Source organism: Phyllobates terribilis, unplaced genomic scaffold, assembly GCF_046119375.1.
Source record: "Phyllobates terribilis strain yellow unplaced genomic scaffold, ASM4611937v1 Scaffold_2__4_contigs__length_985480577, whole genome shotgun sequence".
Lineage (NCBI taxonomy): Eukaryota > Metazoa > Chordata > Amphibia > Anura > Dendrobatidae > Phyllobates > Phyllobates terribilis.
Window position 1 is genome coordinate 411822669 of NW_027362762.1, and position 19514 is coordinate 411842182.

The 19514-nt window shown below is 41.7% G+C and overlaps 1 protein-coding gene across 4 annotated transcripts in view; it reads left to right on the forward strand.

Annotated features, from left to right (window-relative positions):
* Window positions 1-10552, forward strand: part of LOC141212812 (merlin-like) — a 122880-nt gene extending 112328 nt beyond the window's left edge. For 3 of the 4 annotated variants that reach the window (XM_073665122.1, XM_073665127.1, XM_073665130.1), the window contains 5 exons: window positions 2642-2743; window positions 3938-4088; window positions 4229-4408; window positions 4859-4907; window positions 8908-10552. In XM_073665122.1, the coding sequence (XP_073521223.1) occupies window positions 2642-2743; window positions 3938-4088; window positions 4229-4408; window positions 4859-4894 (469 nt within the window). In that variant the 3' untranslated portion in view covers window positions 4895-4907; window positions 8908-10552. The remainder of the gene's footprint in view (window positions 1-2641; window positions 2744-3937; window positions 4089-4228; window positions 4409-4858; window positions 4908-8907) is intronic. The other variant, XM_073665128.1, reaches the window with a different exon arrangement.
* Window positions 10553-19514: the final 8962 nt, after the last annotated feature.

Below are 19514 nucleotides of genomic sequence, written 5' to 3' on the forward strand. Positions count from 1 at the left end.
ACTCCTCTATTTAATCCATGCTGTTCTGTGTGTCTCCATCTTCTGGTAACCTGACTGCAGAAATGACATCTGTATGTCTCATGTGATCACTGCAGCAAATCACTAACCACAGAAGTACACACTGCAAGACAGTTGAGGGCAATGATTGTCTGCAGCAATCACGTATTCAGGCCGTCATCACTGCAGGCAGGTAAACAGAACTAGGACTGGAGACACCGTGCTGAAATGGCAGGAATTAAATACCGGTAAGTGAGTACTCATTTTGTTATTTTATTACTATTGAAGGCTCTGGACAAGTTTTAAAATAACATGGAAAACCCTTTCACTTGTATCCAAAGGATTCCATTTACCAGACAAAAAGCCAAAAGAGCAATCTGTTATCCTCTGTTGAGGTGGTACGCTTTGTTATAACATTTCTATATAGGCCTGACTAAAGTAGGTCCCTAATAACAGTGTACAGTGCCAGAAAAAAGAGGACCGGGCATCCAACAATATGGAGCCAAAGTCCTGCCCAATATATAATCAGGTATATATAAAACCCCCAATAAGTGCTAAAATAACTACACAATGTATGCTGTATGGAGAAAGTGTCCGTGCATATAAGAAAATCTTTTTCCAATTTTGGCATCATGATTCCAGAAAAGTGCCCATTATGGACTGCTTTCTAATTCCTCCTGATGGCCATATATGAATGGGGAAACGCGTCGAGGTTACTACACTTTGGTAGCTATATAGGGTCCTTCTAATTGAAGTAGGTTTTTGCATCTGGTCTGGGCACAGTTTTGTTTATTTTCTATCACCCGATACAGGTGTATACCTACAGTGCTGGCCAAAAGTATTGGCACCCCTGCAATTCTGTCAGCTAATACTCAGTTTCTTCCTGAAAATGATTGCAATCACAAATTCTTTGGTATTATTATCTTCATTTAATTTGCTTGCAAGGTAAAAACACAAAAGAGAATGAAGCAAAAATCAAATCATTGATCATTTCACACAAAACTCCAAAAATGGGCCAGACAAAAGTATTGGCACCCTCAGCCTAATACTTGGTTGCACAACCTTTAGCCAAAATAACTGCGAACAACCGCTTCCGGTAACCATCAAAGAGTTTCTTACAATGCTCTGCTGGAATTGTAGACCATTCTTCTTTGGCAAACTGCTCCAGGTCTCTGATATTTGAAGGGTGCCTTCTCCTAACTGCCATTTTGAGATCTCTCCACAGGTGTTCTATGGGATTCAGGTCTGGACTCATTGTTGGCCACCTTAGAAGTCTCCAGTACTTTCTCTAAAACCATTTTATAGTGCTTTTGGAAGTGTGTTTTGGGTCATTGTGATGCTGGAAGACCCATGACCTCTGAGGGAGACCCAGCTTTCTCACACTGGGCCCTACATTATGCTGCAAAATTTGTTGGTAGTCTTCAGACTTCATAATGCCATGCACACGGTCAAGCAGTCCAGTGACAGAGGCAGCAAAGCAACCCCAAAACATCAGGGAACCTCCGCTATGTTTGACTGTAGGGACCGTGTTCTTTTCTTTGAATGTCTCTTTTTTTTTCCTGTACACTCTATGTTGATGCTTTTTCCCAAAAAGCTCTACTTTTGTCTCATCTGACCAGAGAACATTCTTCCAAAACGTTTTAGGCTTTCTCAGGTAAGTTTTGGCAAACTCCAGCCTGGCTTTTTTATGTCTCGGAGTAAGAAGTGGGGTCTTCCTGGGTATCCTACCATACAGTCCCTTTTCATTCAGACGCCGACGGATAGTACGGGTTGACACTGTTGTACCCTCGGACTGCAGGGCAGCTTGAACTTGTTTGGATGTTAGTCGAGGTTCTTTATCCACCATCCGCACAATCTTGCGTTGAAATCTCTCGTCAATTTTTCTTTTCCGTCCACATCTAGGGAGGTTAGCCACAGTGCCATGGGCTTTAAACTTCTTGATGACACTGCGCATTGAAGACACAGGAACATTCAGGTCTTTGGAGATGGACTTGTAGCCTTGAGATTGCTCATGCTGCCTCACAATTTGGTTTCTCAAGTTCTCAGACAGTTCTTTGGTCTTCTTTCTTTTCTCCATGCTCAATGTGGTACACACAAGGACACAGGACAGAGGTTGAGTCAACTTTAATCCATGTTAACTGGCTGCAAGTGTGATTTAGTTATTGCCAACATCTGTTAGGTGCCACAGGTAAGTTACAGGTGCTGTTAATTACACGAATTAGAGAAGCATCACATGATTTTTCAAAGGGTGCAAATACTTTTGTCCACCCCCTTTTTTAGGTTTGGTGTGGAATTATATCCAATTTGGCTTTAGGACAATTCTTTTTGTGTTTTTTTTATTGAAGACAAATTAAATGAAGAGAATAATACCAAAGAATTTGTGATTGTTATCATTTTCAGGAAGAAACTGAGTATTATCTGACAGAATTGCAGGGGTGCCAATACTTTTGGCCACCACTGTATATATTACTTGGATTAAACACAATTTGCACTTAATTAAATGCACGGACACTTTCTCCATACAACATACAGTGTGTAGTTGTTTGAGCACTTATCATCATTGGGGGTTATATATACAGCTGACTATATGGGCAGGACCAGACATTGGCTCCATATTCTTGGATGCTCTGTCCTCTTTTTTCAGGTACACTGCCATTGGGGACTTCATTCGGGACTACCTAGGGCCAGACGATGGTGAGCAGGGCGCCGTAACTTGCGTGCTTTATCTACGGTGCCAACGTTCACGGTAAGGCAGAGCTTATCTTTAGGGTGAGTCATTGAGGGAAAATGGACACCCCCCTGCCTGATCTTGTTTTCAGTGTGACATATTAATTGAATATTATTTGGTCACCACATAGACATATGTATAAGTATTTGTTGGATAGGAATTACCAATTTTATTTCCCTTTTCTTGTAAGAGTATTACTAGAGGTACAATTTTTAATAGGGATTTATTCACCTAGTTAGAAGTTCACTGTATCCCTTACGTGATTGATATACTGTAAGTCTCCATACCTTTTCTATATCACAAAAGAGGATGTTGACCACTATGAATAGTTGATTGAGGGTGCAGTCAATGTGCAAAAAAGACGTGGTAAGCCACTTTTTAGTGTAACTGCATTAGTGGGTGCCTTACTTTATTATGTGCTCCTTCTTTGTGGTATACTGCATATACTTTTTTAAAATCTTTGTAAAAAGATACAGCCTAACGTTTATATTACCTTGAACCTCTAACCTGATTCATGCCGCCCAAACTGTGGGCATCATGAATCAGAGCCTGCTTGCACAATTGAAGCAAGGTATATTTTTCTCTGAAACGCTCCGGCGTTTCAGAGACATTATATATTCTGCTTTAAGGATTTGGCCAAGGACCATGGCCAGAGATTAGACTAGTCTGATGCTGCACCCCCGATCAGCTTCTCCCAGCACTGATAGAGGGGATTGACTGGTCTCTGTCATAGCATGAGATCTGTCAGTCACCTTGAGTGACGCTGGGAGAAGCCAGCCGGGTGTCTCACCGGACTATGGTCCCTGGTTGGATCCATAAAGTATATGTACCTGGCTGCAATCGTGTTGAATCAGTTGACAGGTTCCCTTTAAGAAAAGTTTGTTAACTAAGTTGTAGGGAAAATATATATTCTTGTACCGTGTTAGCCAGTAGATAGAAAAATATTTAGATTTGAGAGTCCTCAGTGGTTGATACCTTTTAATGGCTAACTGAAAAGGTGGTAACAAATTGCAAGCTTTCGAGACTACTCACGTCTCTTCGTCAGGCTAGTATACCACAAAATCTGAAGAGTCACATATTTATACACAATAAGACACAAAAATAATGCAATAGATAAGACAGGTGATGGAAAGCAGAGATAAACAGTTCTGGCTATAAATATTTTAGCAGTTAACTAAGCAGTTAACTTAGCTAAGTTGCTATTTTGTGCAGGATGGACTACCTTGAAAAAAGTAAACGACTTGAAAATCAGCTAAATGAACTGAAATTTGAAATTCAGGCCTTAAAACAAGAAGACCGGCATATGAATACTCCCTGCCTCTGGAACAGCAACCAAAGGTCCAAATATAATTGGCATGGAAGTGTAAGTCCGCCCGTAATCCTTTACTGACATACAGTAGATATTGGTCAGCCTCCACTGATTAAACATTACTACTATGACCTAACCACAGGCCATTAATGTCTTTGATCCCTTTAATAGATTATCTGTTTTTTTATTTCAAGGATACTTTCCTGACGCAAGCGTACCAGAGGGAACCAGCAAGTCCTTACTCTATTTCTCCAGTTGGCACTATTCACAGTTGTATAGATTCTGATCGGGTTCCCTATAGCGCCCCAGTCCGGATGGTACACACATTACCTAGCAACATTAATGGAAGAGAAAACCAACAGAATGCCAGGAAGGTAAAGCCGACTATCGCTTTATGTACTTAGCATATGCTTTATATTAAATGGACAAATAACCATATATAACCTATTAACATACATTTTCTTATAAGGCACTTAAACAATGTTTTTTATAATAACACTTTAAAATGTTTTTTTTTCCAGGATTTCTTTTTATTCCTTATGCTACCCAACTGTAAAAATAATAAAATAAGCTTTAATCACACATTGCAAGTCCAGCACTGCCTCTATGCTTCTGTACCCGATCTTTGTTGTCAGGCTGCAGCGGTAACATGATGACTATAGCAGCCAATCACTGGGCTCAGAGGTCTCATGATGACTAATTTGTCATTACCACTAAGCCCAGTGATTGGCTGCAGTGGTAACATGCAGTGTAGTCTTGCAAAACCCCTTTAAACAATTTAATATAGATTTTACTTTAATAAATTATTTCTTATATCATTATAGGTAGAGAAATGTGATTTAGACATCATATACATTTAAAGATTCATAACTGGTGAGTGTTTTCTTGTTGTTTTTCCTTCTCTGATAATACTGAATGCTTTTCCAGTCATATAACAAACTTGTAATTTACACCTAGTGTTAAACAAATTATGCCTGCCTGCAGCCACCACTAGAGGGAGCTTATTCCATGTGGATTTACTAATTCCTTCCCTCAAATGGTCATGGGAAGGGGCTTCATGTGCGGAGGGGGCTCAGGAAATGTGTTCCCTTCACACACGGCAGATAAAAGCTATATTACATAACCGGCATCTGTCTCTAACAGCCTTGGCTGGCACTGAATTCAGGCTGCTGCTGTTGACCATTTACATGCCACTGTCAATCTCTGACAGCCATGTATAAATGGAACACGCCCCTGAGCCTCAGCGCCCTGGCTCCCTTCGGCCCCACATGATACAATTGTGAGGGAGCGATGGATTACTTTGACAGCCGGGGGTCTGCTGAATCCTCCAATTCCCCTTCTCTGTCATCTTAGTCCTCCTGTGAAGCTCAGCCATAAGCTGAGCTCCATAACAGAAGAAGATTTTCACTATATACTGCATTACTGTGGTATATTCTGTAGTACAGGCAATTAAATGATCGCAGGCGCAAGTACCCTGAAGGGGACTAAAAAATAATGTAACACATAGACTTTTTTATAAAAACATACAAATTAAAAAAATATATATATATAATTCAAGTCACCCCTTTGTTCCATTCATTAGAAATGAAAAAATAAACATATTTGGTATCACCGCATTTGTGAAAGTCAAATCTACTAAAATATGGCATTAATTAACCCAATCAGTAAACGGCATAAAGAGAAAAAAGTCAAAACAGAATTGTGTTTATTGGTCACCTCACCTCCCTAAGGCTATGTGCCCACGATGCAGAAATGAAGTGGAAAATTTCTGCTTCATTTCTGCATCTCCTTGCCCGGAAAAACGTGTGCGATATTTAACACGTGTTTTTCGCGCGTTTTTGAAGCGTTTTGGACATGCGGAATTGCCATGAGTTTTTCAAATGCATTGAGTAGGCAATTCCGCATGCGGAAACGCACAACTAATGGGCTTGTTGCAGATTTTTCCCCACATAAAATACGCTGCGGAAAATTCCACAGCATGGGCATAGAACATACGGATTGTCATTGGGGACCATGGGGGACGGATTACCAAGCGTTTTGCAAGTGTTTACGCTGCGCAAATTCCGCAGCAAAAACGCTTGAAAAACGTGGGCACGCAGCCTAAGAAGCTGTAATAATAAGCAATCAAAGCATTGTTTCTACACAACATTGGTATTAATAAAAATGTCAACTCACTGCACAAAAAATAAGCCTTCATTCTGCCCTAACAGAAAAATTAAAATCACACAGGTGTTTTTGTGTGGGCTGGAAATCTCTTTCTCTATGTAAGTCTATGGGAATGGGGTGACATTGGATGGCAATCAGTATTTTACTGCACTTATACATCATTGCAAACACAATTAGAATAGATTACAAAATTAAATGTTTTGATGACACTTTTCCTTTAATCTCTCCGTAGTGGATGCCCATAATTCTGCAAAAGGGAAGACATCCTGAAATAATACTTTGTAATCTATAGCCTAAGGAATTATGACCATGTAAAGCCCCTTAGTGTGTTTTTCAGTCCTATTTTTTTAAGTGCTATGCAAAAGGCTGTAAAAAACAATAATGAACTCCCCTTACAACTCTCTCATCTTCTAATGCTACCCTGGGCACTGTGCTACGTTTTCCAGCTGGTATTCGCATGTCATAGTAGTGATGTGTTGGTCAGTGCAAAGTGATTGGTTAAAGCACTCACATGTATGATTTTTTTTTAAATACGTTAAACAACCCCCCAAAATATCAGTTTTGAAAAACACATTTAAAGCCTTTATTTGAGGGTTTCTTGCTTCTATAAAAATTGTAAAAATAAACAAGTTGTTATACTTTGCAGTGGCGGGCATACTGCAGTCAGTGCAGCTGTGCAGAGGCCTGTGGTAGAGAGGGTGCAAAGTCGCACTGCACATATTTAACTCAGGATACTGCTATGTTCTTTCCTATTTCTCCTTGTTGATGATGGGTGAGTGGCATCTGGTATCTATGTTCAGTAGATGCCTTCAAATATAGTTATTTTAACCTGTAGCAAGGCAAGTATGTTGCCCTACTCAGTATAGAGTTTTCTCTGTGTAAAGATCTAAAAAGTATTGTTCTTCTTTACAGGCATATTGTACTGGGATATAGAGATATGTCTCTATAAACCTGTATATAAGGAGTAACCCTTCACTGTCAGTGTCTGCCCCTGATATACACTGTGTGCAGAATTATTAGGCAAATGAGTATTTTGATCACATGATACTTTTTATACATGATGTCCTACTGCAAGCTGCACAGGCTTGAGAGCCAACTACCAATTAAATAAATCTGGTGATGTGCATCTCTGTAATGAGGAGGGGTGTTGACTAATAACATCAACACCCTATATAAGGTGTGCTTAATTATTAGGCAACTTCCTTTCCTTTGGCAAAATGGGTCAGAAGAGAGATTTGACGGGCTCTGAAAAGTCCAAAATTGTGAGCTGTCTTGCAGAGGGATGCAGCAGTCTTAAAACTTCCAAACTTTTGAAGTGTGATCGCCAAACAATCAAGCGTTTCATGGCAAATAGCCAACAGGGTCGCAAGAAGCTTGTTGGCCAAAAAAGGCGCAAAATAACTGCGCATGAATTGAGGAAAATCAAGCATGAAGCTGGCAAGATGCCATTCGCCACCAGTTTTGCCATATTTCAGAGCAGCAACGTTACTGGAGTATCAAAAAGCACAAGGTGTGCGATACTCAGGGACATGGCCAAGGTAAGGAAGGCAGAAAAACGACCACCTTTGAACAAGAAACATAAGATAAAATGTCAAGAATGGGCCAAGAAATATCTTAAGACTGATTTTTCAAAGGTTTTATGGACTGATGAAATGAGAGTGACTCTTGATGGGCCAGATGGATGGGCCAGAGGCTGGATCAGTAATGGGCAGAGAGCTCCACTCCGACTCAGACGCCAGCAAGGTGGAGGTGGGGTATTGGTATGGGCTGGTATCATCAAAGATGAACTTGTGGGACCTTTTCGGGTTGAGGATGGAGTGAAGCTCAACTCCCAGACCTACTGCCAGTTTCTGGAAGACAACTTCTTCAAGCAGTGGTACAGGAAAAAGTTGGTATCGTTCAAGAAAAACATGATTTTCATGCAGGACAATGCTCCATCACATGCATCCAACTACTCCACAGCGTGGCTGGCCAGTAAAGGTCTAAAAGAAGAAAAAATAATGACATGGCCCCCTTGTTCACCTGATCTGAACCCCATAGAGAACCTGTGGTCCATCATAAAATGTGAGATCTACAGGGAGGGAAAACAGTACACCTCTCGGAACAGTGTCTGGGAGGCTGTGGTGACTGCTGCACGCAATGTTGATCGAAAACAGATCAAGCAACTGACAGAATCTATGGATGGAAGGCTGTTGAGTGTCATCATAAAGAAAGGTGGCTATATTGATCACTAATATTTTTGGTTTTTGTTTTTGCATGTCAGAAATGTTTATCTCTAAATTTTGTGCACTGATATTGGTTTACCTGGTGAAAATAAACAAGTGAGATGGGATTATATTTGTTTTTTATTAAGTTGCCTAATAATTCTGCACAGTAATAGTTACCTGTACAAACAGATATCCTCCTAAGATAGCCAAATCTAAAAAAAACCCACTCCAACTTCCAAAAATATTAAGCTTGGATATTTATGAGTCTTTTGGGTTGATTGAGAACATAGTTGTTGATCAATAATAACAATAATCCTCTAAAATACAACTTGCCTAATAATTCTGCACACAGTGTATTTAGTATTGAAGTGGATTCATATTTAAATAGTCTAGTGCTGTAGGTACAACCTTGCCTACTCCACACTTTTCAGTCATGTGCATTTATGTTCCATTATTTAAAGTTTTACAATAACACGAGTAATATTTTTCTTTTATTGCAGGAATAAAAATGACCTCTGAAGCCAAACACCAATTTTTGATTGAGTTGGTTCACTGCTTGGAATAAGAAAAGCTCTTCAGTTAGATTCTTCATCTGTTACTTGGAGCAAAAATTGTGGTTGACTAAACTTAACACCATAATACAAAGACTGTAATTATACTCCTCATTGTACAAAGTGTAAATAATGCAATTTCATAATTTAATTCTATCTTTGTGGACCAGACCTTAAATATATATAGAAAAACAACCCAGAAAAGGAGCAAAAAGCTAATGTGTAGAAAGCAAGTACGACTCTATAGATTCCATCACGTAATTACGACTTCGGTATAAGCTTGTGTCTGGTCGAGTAGTGTTTAGACAATTTTTAACTGATCGATTCAAAACTAGGTTGTCCAACAATCAGTTTTTTTCCCAAAAGTAGAATACATTCTAAGGGCTCGCTCACACCACTGTATTAATCGATGAGTGCTATCCAATTTTTTTATCGGATAGCACTCAGACCAATGTTATGTAATGGGGCAGTGCTGATCAACGTTTTTTAAAAAAAAAAAAAAAAAAAAAAAATAATCTCCGCATGCTTTAGTAAATCGGATGAGACTTGCCCATTTAAGCCTTTGGGTGCCTGGAAATCATAGAACTGCACTTGAATGACATCCAAGTGCAGTCAGATTTCCGTGGACTCACAGAATGTAGAAGATGGAGACATTTTGTTCTCCATCTTCTCCTCACTGGGTGCTATGGTCCTCTCATTCAAAAGAATCAGATCACACTAAGCTGATACTCGGGTCAAACTCTGATCAAACTCAGAGTTTGATCAGAGTGTCATTAGCATTATCGACCCAATTCTTTCGGATAAGAGAATCTACAGTAGTGTGACCTTAGCCTTAAAGAGAAGCTTTCACTGCATTTTTTAACATTTTTTCCTCCAGTTGGTGCTGCTCCACTGATTCTGGAAGTCTTTCTTTTTCTTCGGTGCCCTGCAGATCCAAATGTATAAATGTATAAAGTTGCAAATTTTCCCTTCAACCAACTGGCTGTACACCACGGAGCTTCTCTGTGTGCTTTTACTTTCTACTCTGATGCTGGCCAAACAATACATTGCCAAACACACAAAAGTTCTGTGCTATAGGTCCAGTTAATTAAAGGGAGAATTTACCCATTACCAAAGGGGACAGAAGAAAAAGAAAAATTGTTCCAGATTCAGTGAAACGGAATCAATTGGAGGAGGTGCGCAGTTTAAATAAAAAAAATCCAGTGAAAGGTTCTATTTAAAAGGAATTTTCCACTTTCAAAAAACTTATACCGAAACAATAGCGTATAAGCGCTGGCTCTCTGCTGATGCGCCATTGTTATGGTTGCAGCGGTAACATCATGACCACAGCATACACCACTGCTGCAGATAATCTCGGAGCTCCGCGGGCCGTGGCTCAGGTTGTCTACATTAGCAAAGCTGCTAAGCTCAGTGACTGAAATACTACTGCAGAAGATAAACACCGAGTTATGCGCACAAATTTAAATCGATGAGAAAATGGTGCATTTTCCAAAGAATAAAATGTTTTTGAAAAGAGTATGAATTGTCTGTATAGAGCACACTGAGCTCACACTGTGATCTTATGAATACCTTTTTAATAAATGGTTAATGTAAAGTTAGAATTTGATTATTTAATTGCCTAACAATGTTTCACAGCTTTAAAAAATGAAGCAAGAGGATCCTGAAACCAGGTGGGATGAGCCCTATTTACCAAAGTTAAAGAAGCACTCCCACTAACTTTTTTATTGATTAAATGTGTATGCATGTAGTATAGTGTGAATGTATTAATATACTCACCCAGGGGCGGACACAGACTGTAGTGGGCCCCTGTGCAAGAAATTTTGGGGGGCCCCCCCTGCCCTTCATAAGGCAACAAAGTTATGTAAACATAACCCCCCATGTGCATCTCTCACCCCCCCATGTGCATCTCTCATCCCACCCATGTGCAGCTCTCATCCCACCCATGTGCAGCTCTCATCCCACCCATGTGCATCTCTCATCCCCCCCATGTGCATCTCTCATCCCACCCATGTGCAGCTCTCATCCCACCCATGTGCAGCTCTCATCCCCCCATGTGCATCTCTCATCCCCCCCATGTGCATCTCTCACCCCCCCATGTGCATCTCTCTCACCCCCCATGTGCATCTCTCACCCCCCCATGTGCATCTCTCACCCCCCCATGTGCATCTCTCACCCCCCCATGTGCATCTCTCACCCCCCCATGTGCATCTCTCACCCCCCCATGTGCATCTCTCATCCCCCCCGTGCATCTCTGATTCCCCCCACTCCTAGTTAATTAATTGTATTTAAAAAAAATAAAACTTGTTATACTTACCCCCGTGCAATCCCTGCAGAATCCTGGCGCTCGTCCACGTCGCTGCCACCAGGTTCTCCTGACGTTCGGCCATGTGACGGCGCCACATACATAGCCATCAGCTTTTGTTTTGGCCAAAAGATTTTTAAAGCCGCCACCACGATAAGGTAGACTCTTCTGGGCGGGCCCTACTCTAACCTATTAAAATTTTCTTAAAATATCCAATACTCTTTTTAGATATATTTTTATTTAGTTTTCTTTAAGGGAATGTGTCATATACATTTTTTTTAAATGACCAATAATACCACATACAGGGAATACCGCCACACCATGACCAGACCACATATTACCACAACATAGTGACCGAATAATACCACACAGAAGGGAGAAAAACTGCCACACCATGACCAGACCACATATTACCACTACATTACTAATATTACCACCACATTACTAATATTACCATAAGTGTCATTATACACGGGAGCTCTATACATGGTATGTATAACGTAAGTGTCCAGGTAATCTAGTGATCACCAGTGAAATTATACACAGGAGCTCTGTATATAGTGTCAGTGTACAGGTAATACAGTGATCACCAGTGACATTATACACAGGAGCTCTGTATATAGTGTACAGGTAATACAGTGATCATCAGTGACATTATACACAGGAGCTCTGTATATAGTGTCAGTGTACAGGTAATACAGGGATCACCAGTGACATTATACACAGGAGCTCTGTATATAGTGTCAGTGTACAGGTAATACAGTGATCACCAGTGAAATTATACACAGGAGCTCTGTATATAGTGTCAGTGTACAGGTAATACAGTGATCACCAGTGACATTATACACAGGAGCTCTGTATATAGTGTCAGTGTACAGGTAATACAGTGATCACCAGTGACATTATACACAGTGTACATGTAATAGACTGACTCACCGGTGACGTCTCTAGGTGAAGTCCTTCATCTTCGCTTTTCTCCTTCATCCAGCACAGACCGCCATCACGTCTTCCAGCCAGGACTCGTCTCTGCATAAAATAACACAGTTATCTAGAGCACATTCCCCAACTTCTACATTACGCAGCTGAATACAGACGTGCATCCACCATCAATATATGGTTAGTTATTATGCAACCTACCATTCCAAATATAAATTGTAATCCACCACTGTGCCCCCATTAACTGTAAATAGGCACTTAATATATAATTTAATTAGAACCTCTACTCTTTCCGCCAATTTGTTACCAGTCACACTCCTGCATCCGCAACGCCCCCTACTCTATACTTCCTGCTCCCCGCATTCAATATTTACATGCACCCCCTGCCCCAATTCATTATATCATGTCCGTGCTCTCCCCACCCCATCATCATTTATCATTTACTCTCCCCCACCCCACATTCGTTATGTGCAGCTCATTATCCCCCTACTCCCAATTCCCCCATGTGCAGCTCTCAAACCCCACCATGTGCACATCTCTCACCCCCTCCCCCACATGTGCCCCTCTCTCATCCCCCTCCCCCACATGTGCCCCTCTCGTCCCCCTCCCCCACATGTGCCCCTCTCTCATCCCCCTCCCCCACATGTGCCCCTCTCTCACCCCCCTCCACCACATGTGCACCTCTCTCATCCCCCTCCACCACATGTGCACCTCTCTCATCCCTCTCCCCCACATGTGCACCTCTCTCATCCCCCCCCACATGTGCATCTCCCATCTCCCCCCCCACACATGTGCATCTCCCATCTCCCCCCCCACACATGTGCATCTCCCATCTCCCCCCCCACACATGTGCATCTCCCATCTCCCCCCACACACATGTGCATCTCCCATCTCCCCCCACACACACATGTGCATCTCCCATCTCCCCCCCACCACATGTGCATCTCCCATCTCCCCCCCCACACATGTGCATCTCCCATCTCCCCCCCCCACACATGTGCATCTCCCATCTCCCCCCCCCACACATGTGCATCTCCCATCTCCCCCCCCACACATGTGCATCTCCCATCTCCCCCCACACACATGTGCATCTCCCATCTCCCCCCCCACACACACACATGTGCATCTCCCATCTCCCCCCCCACACATGTGCATCTCCCATCTCCCCCCCCACACACACACATGTTCATCTCCCATCTCTCCACTCCTAGTTAATTGTATTTAAAAAAAAATAAAACTTGTTATACTTACCCCCATGCGATCCCTGCAGAATCCTGGCGCTCGTCCAAATCGCTGACAGCAGGTTCTCCTGACTTCCGGCCATGTGACGGCACCGTCACATGACCGGAAGTCAGGGGAATCATGAAGGCGCTGCTGCAACAGCGCAGCTCAGCGCTGAAATGTCCCGGACCCGGCGCATAGCATGGGGCCGGGGGCCCCATGAGGAGAGAGACGCACAAGAGGGGGGCCCCCGAGGGGGCCCCTACCGGCCGGGCCCCATACTGGAGTCAGGGCAGTCATGCCCTGATGGCGGCCCTGCTGGAGGCTGGAGGGGCCCCCTCTCCCTCGGGGCCCCCGTTCAATGAACCGGCTGCACGGGCGGTAGTTCCGCCCCTGTACTCACCAACCGCAGCTCTCTCCGGTGTCCAGCGCCGTTCTTCCCTGCTTCTGAGTGATGTCACTGCGGTTGCATCATTCTGACGCTTCATAGGCTTTCATTGTAAAAGATACTTCACACAGAGTGCTGCGTGGCCTGGCCAGTCTGCAGAGCAGTGATGTCACTGAGAAGAGGAGCAGAAAGGAGCTGGACACCGGAGAGAGCTGCGGCGGGTGAGTATATTAATACACACACTACATTACATACATGTACACACATTTAATCAATAAAAAAGTTAGTGGGAGTGCTTCTTTAAAATGTGTCCTATAGCATTATAGCCATTTCAACAAATATTGTCAGGTACCCGCAGGAGAGGTGTTATACCACGCTCTTCTAAAATTATATAAGTCTGCTTTAAAAATCAATATCCGAAATGTGCTGTGCATCCCACAAGGTAACAGCTCCATCAGCATGTCCTCTCATAGCAGTGCCAGCATTTCTTCATTCACGGTATATGGGCCTGAGACTCTGTCCGTGCTTACCTTCACACAATCATAGAGGAAAAAAACTAAAATCCTCACTGCCTGCAGTCACTGTAAGTCAGAGCTCATTAACGGGTAATTGCAAATTACTTGTAAAAATAAGCAACTTTGCAGTTTATTTCTTATTAAAAATCCTCTAACTTCTTAAGAACGGATGAATTTTTTAATTCTATAGTTTACTGCTTGTTTGTAAGACAAGGAGCATAACCCTAGAACACATGACCATAAAAATCTACTTTTTCACATACCTGGGGCCTTTTAGGCCCGTGTGCAAGTAACATGGAATAACTCAAACAAAAACGACAAACAACTAGATACCTGAGGAATACCTAGAGTTTCAAAATTCTAACTAAAGTAATCTTGCAGAAAATAGAAAACAATTAACAGGGCGGGCCTGCGAGGCCCCAGGTATGCGTTCTAGGTTTAAATAGCAGTTTTCTATACAGCTTGCCCGGATTGCTGGAAATGGTTAGCTTGAGTGTCCAAGCACTCCTTCGATGCTGCAGATGCAAAGCTGACTCTATTAGCAGAATGGGATAGACCAAAGTTCTGACCAACAGCGCGACCATGCCGCTGGCCTGAACTGTCAATATACAGAATTACAGTGTCCCCAGGCAAGCAGAAAATCAGGAGACAGAAGCGCTGTGCTGCTGTAGACAGAAGGCGAGAACATTCCTTTGATTCTGCAATGTTAAAAGTGGCCTGACGTGCAAGATATAATCTCTGAGCGCAGTCGGGACAAGCTGTGTTGATGCCCACTTCAGAAAGTGCTGTGCCATCTCTTTTTATTATTATTTTTATTTATATAGCGCCATTGATTCCATGGTGCTGTACATGTGAAGGGGTTACATACCAAATACAGATATCACATACAGTACACAAACTAATAATCATAGACAGGTACAGAAGGAAGAGGACCCTGCCCTTGTGGGCTTACATTCTCAGGATGATGGGGAAGGAGACAGTAGGTTGGGGGGTTGCAGCAGCTGGAGGTGAGGAGGCAGCGGGGTCATTGCAGGCTGTAGGCTTTCTTGAAGAGGTGGGTTTTCAAGTTCCAGCCGAAGGATCCGAATGTGGTGGATAATCAGACATATTGGGGATATTCCCGGAGGAGCAAATAAGTGTGGAGGAGAGAAGGAGGGCTTGGGAGGAGCGGAGATTACGTGAGGGAAAATATCGGGAGATTAGTTCGGTTGTCCTTGAAGTTAGAGAGGACCCATCACGAGGTCAAAAGTAGCCAGTTTTTTGCTCTTGTTTCATTTCCGCTGATCCTCTGGGTAATATTTTTTTTTTTTAAATCCACCATACAGGTCCAGAAAAATGTGCTTTTTAATTTAGTGCTAATTTCTGGGTCTTTACCAAAGAGTGAAATAGCAATGATAGTTTTTCAAAACGAAAAACAACCCAAAATATTACAAGATTATGCTATAGCAAAGATTGGCGGACTAAAACTTAACATTTGTTTTATATTAAAATTGTACAAATATGATATAACCATACATAAGACACACTATAAAAATCACCAAACAAATCAGGGTGTCTAGAATCTCCAGGTTGCTAGTGACAATATCACAGAAACCACAAATACTTCAGTTTTACCAAAAGTAGGCTTATAACCTATTAACAAAACATGTTAAAACAATTCATGTAATAATCAGATGAAGTTATAAACCTTATAAAAAGGGTCAAGAAAAGGAAAGGTCTCACCCAGTTCCTTTAAAAGGTTCACAGATGTCCCAAATAATTCTTCTCAAATTACTAAGGGGAATGGGCATACTTAGTGCCTGTTTTGTAATGAGTGACCAAAGCTTACTTCCCAGGGACTACTTTCCGACATGTTTCCTTTTTCTCTTAATTCATCCGGGGATTTTATGTAGTCATCTGCGACTGATAAACTCAAGTCTCCACCGTGTATCCCGGTTATATCGAGCCACTTATCGAAGATCGTTTCCCAGTTTAGTTAAAAGTATGTATGGAGGGAGATCCTCATCACTTCCGGATGCCAAGGTTCGTCATATCCTGTAAACTGAATGCTTCCTATGGTCATTTCCGGAGCACCTCGTGGACCGCAGATGCCACCTCCAGTACGTCTTGTGAACCACTGCCGTCATTCCCGGAGATACATAGAACATAAACCATTCAGTAGTTACCAACATATCGTGACCATCGACCATACAAGGGGTAAATATGTGTTTATAACATGACACTTATAGGGTTGTGTCTCAAAGAATGATGGAAGAGATCTTCAGTCCATATTTTGCATTTTGGTACTAGTATTACCCATCAGAGTTCCTTTATAAGTGGTCAGTAATGTCTGCTTGACATCAAAAAGTTTTTCATGAAAAAAATGATCGTGTTCTCTATCCGCTGTATTATGTATTGGAGATGTTAAATGATAGTGGAGATGGTCGGAATTAAGATTGATGTAATTATTGTATTAAAAATAGGGCCTCTTTTTGTAAAACATTAGGCTGAGGTATGCACTAAACTGAGTGGGGAGTATGACAGGATCCATAAGTGTCTATAAACACTATTATGTCCCATACTATTAGAATAGCCCTGCCTGGCTGCAGGGGTTGGCATCCTAGTGATCTGCACAAAGACACCCCCACTCCTCCTCATATATCCCTTGCTACTTGGCCCTAACTACAGGAAACAGCCATAAGTCAACTGTTCGTGGAGATCAGATGAGATAGATCCACCTTGTTTCACGTTGCAAAATGGATCTATCCCAATCCCCTTCCCCGGGCGGTTTCTCTAATCTATCAATTCCCAGAAATTTGATCGATGAAGCATATCCTCCATGTGTCAAATTGACATGTCTGGCTATTGGGGTATTTTTCTTTGCAATGTCTCTGAGATGCTCCCCTACCCTTCTTCTGAATTCTCTTTTTGTCTTGCCAACATATAAGCTGAGAGCTTACACCGGGGGTTTCGGTGTAAATCTCTGAAATACATGATTCAGACTGAACTCCCGGAGGAAGATTCGCTATGAGATGGTGACACTGTGGATGCCGTCTGGGCTATGATTTGGCAGTGTCCATCTTTTTATAGGTGTGCATAAAAGCGCGGTCCGCCAAAGTTTTGCGCATTTCTGAAAAGAAGAACACCGCCGAATAGAGGCTAGATGGAGTCCAGAGTAACTCTGCTGCCTCACTATAGTGAATGGATCCCGCAGGGGCTTCATCTGAATCACGTCACTCAGAGATTTAGATGGAAACCCCCGATATAAGTGCTCAGCGTAGAGCGCAGGATAAAGGTGATCCAAAATGTTATGTAAAATGTTCCCAAAAAAAAGATTCAACTCAATCCACAAAAAAAGGCCTCCATTCAGGTATATTATTGGAAATATAGGGGGCTTCCACGTTACTGGTAACAAAGGCTCTGGAAAAGTGAAATTGCTCCCCCAAAAAAGAAATCCAGTGAATTCTGCACTTCCAAATCCAAATGCCCTACTCCCTTCTAAGTCCCAGTGTTACTAAACCACATTTGGCATCCACGTTTGTCTGTACTGTAGCGATGAGAGCTCACTTAATTTATGGGGTGCATGTCTCCAGAAGAACGAGCTGGGCAGAATGTATGGGCACTACAATGTACGTAAAATTAGAGATTTGCAATTTTCACTCAAACATCTATTGCCGTTTGTGGAAAACATCAATGGAGTCAAAATCATCACTACACCTGTAGATAAATTCCCAAAGGGGAATCACTTCAAAAACATGGTCAGTAGAGGGGATTCTGCTCTTCTGGCACTTAAGGGCTCTCTGTATATGGAGTCCACATACTATTCTACCATAATTGTTTTCCAAGAGTCAAATAGCGCTCATCCCCTCCAGAGTCTCGCCGTGTAGCTAAGCAGTACTGTACAGCCACATATGGGGTATTTCCACATTCAGCAGAAATTGTGGGACACATTTTGGTGCTTTTTTTTTTTTTTACCCAAATACCCTTGTGAAAATGTAAAATCTGGGGCTAAAACAATTTTTTTGTGGCAAAAATGTAATTATATTTTCTTCATAGCCCAATGGTATACAATTCTGTGATACACCCGTGGTGTCAATATGATCAATAAAACCTTAGATTATTTCATTTGGGGGGGGGGGGGGGGATGTGTAGTTTGTAAAATAGGGTGACTTATGGGAGGGTTCTGCTATTCGGGCAGTGCAGGGGCTTTGGCAATGTGACATGGCACCCGCAAACCATAACAGTAAAATCTGCACTATAATAGGGCGCTTCTTTCCTTCTGATCTTTGGAATGTGCCTCAAAGTAGTATGTGTACTCAGGCGGAATTGAGTAACAAACTGTACGATTAGTTTTTTCTCAATTACCCTTATGAAAATGAAATTTGGGGCTAAAGTAATGTTTGTGGGAAAAGGTAATTATTTTTTTTTCTTACACATTGTTTTAATTCCCCTTAATAAGCTTCTTGAATGTGGTTTTGATCACTTTGAGGGGTGCAGTTTTTAGAATGGTGCCACATTTGGGTATTTTCTGTAACATAGGCTCCTCAAAGTCACTTCAAATGTGATGTGGTCCCTAAAAAAATTAATAATTTGGTTTTGTAAATTTTGTTGGAAAAATTAGAAATTGCTCAAACTTTTAACTTTTCTAACTTGGTAACAAAAAATAAAATTATGTTTCAAAAATTCAGATGTAAAGTAGACATGTGAGAAATGTTATTTATAAACTATGTTGTGTGGTATAAGTAGGTGGTTCGAGGGCATAAAACTCAAAATTTTGAAAACGGGATCATTTTCCAGTTTGTCAAATTCTTGATATTTTCATAAATAAATGCAAATCATATCGACCTAAATTTACCACTAACATGAAATACAACATGTCACAAAAAATAATCTCAGCATCACTGGGATCTGTTAAAGCGTTCATGATTTACTTCCTCATAAAGTGACACTGCTCAGAATTGAAGAAAATTGGACTGGTCAGGAAGGTGAAAGCAGGCCTGGGTAAGGGGGAAGTGAAGAGGGTTAGTATTTTAAAAAAGCTTTTCATTATTTTATTTTTTAGTCTTCTAGGACAGGGTTCCCCAACTCCAGTCCTCAAGGCCCACCAACAGGTCATGTTTTCAGGATTTCCTTAGTATTGCACAGGTGATGGAATTATTGCCTGTGCAGGTGATACAATTATCACCTGTGTAATACTAAGGAAATCCTGAAAACA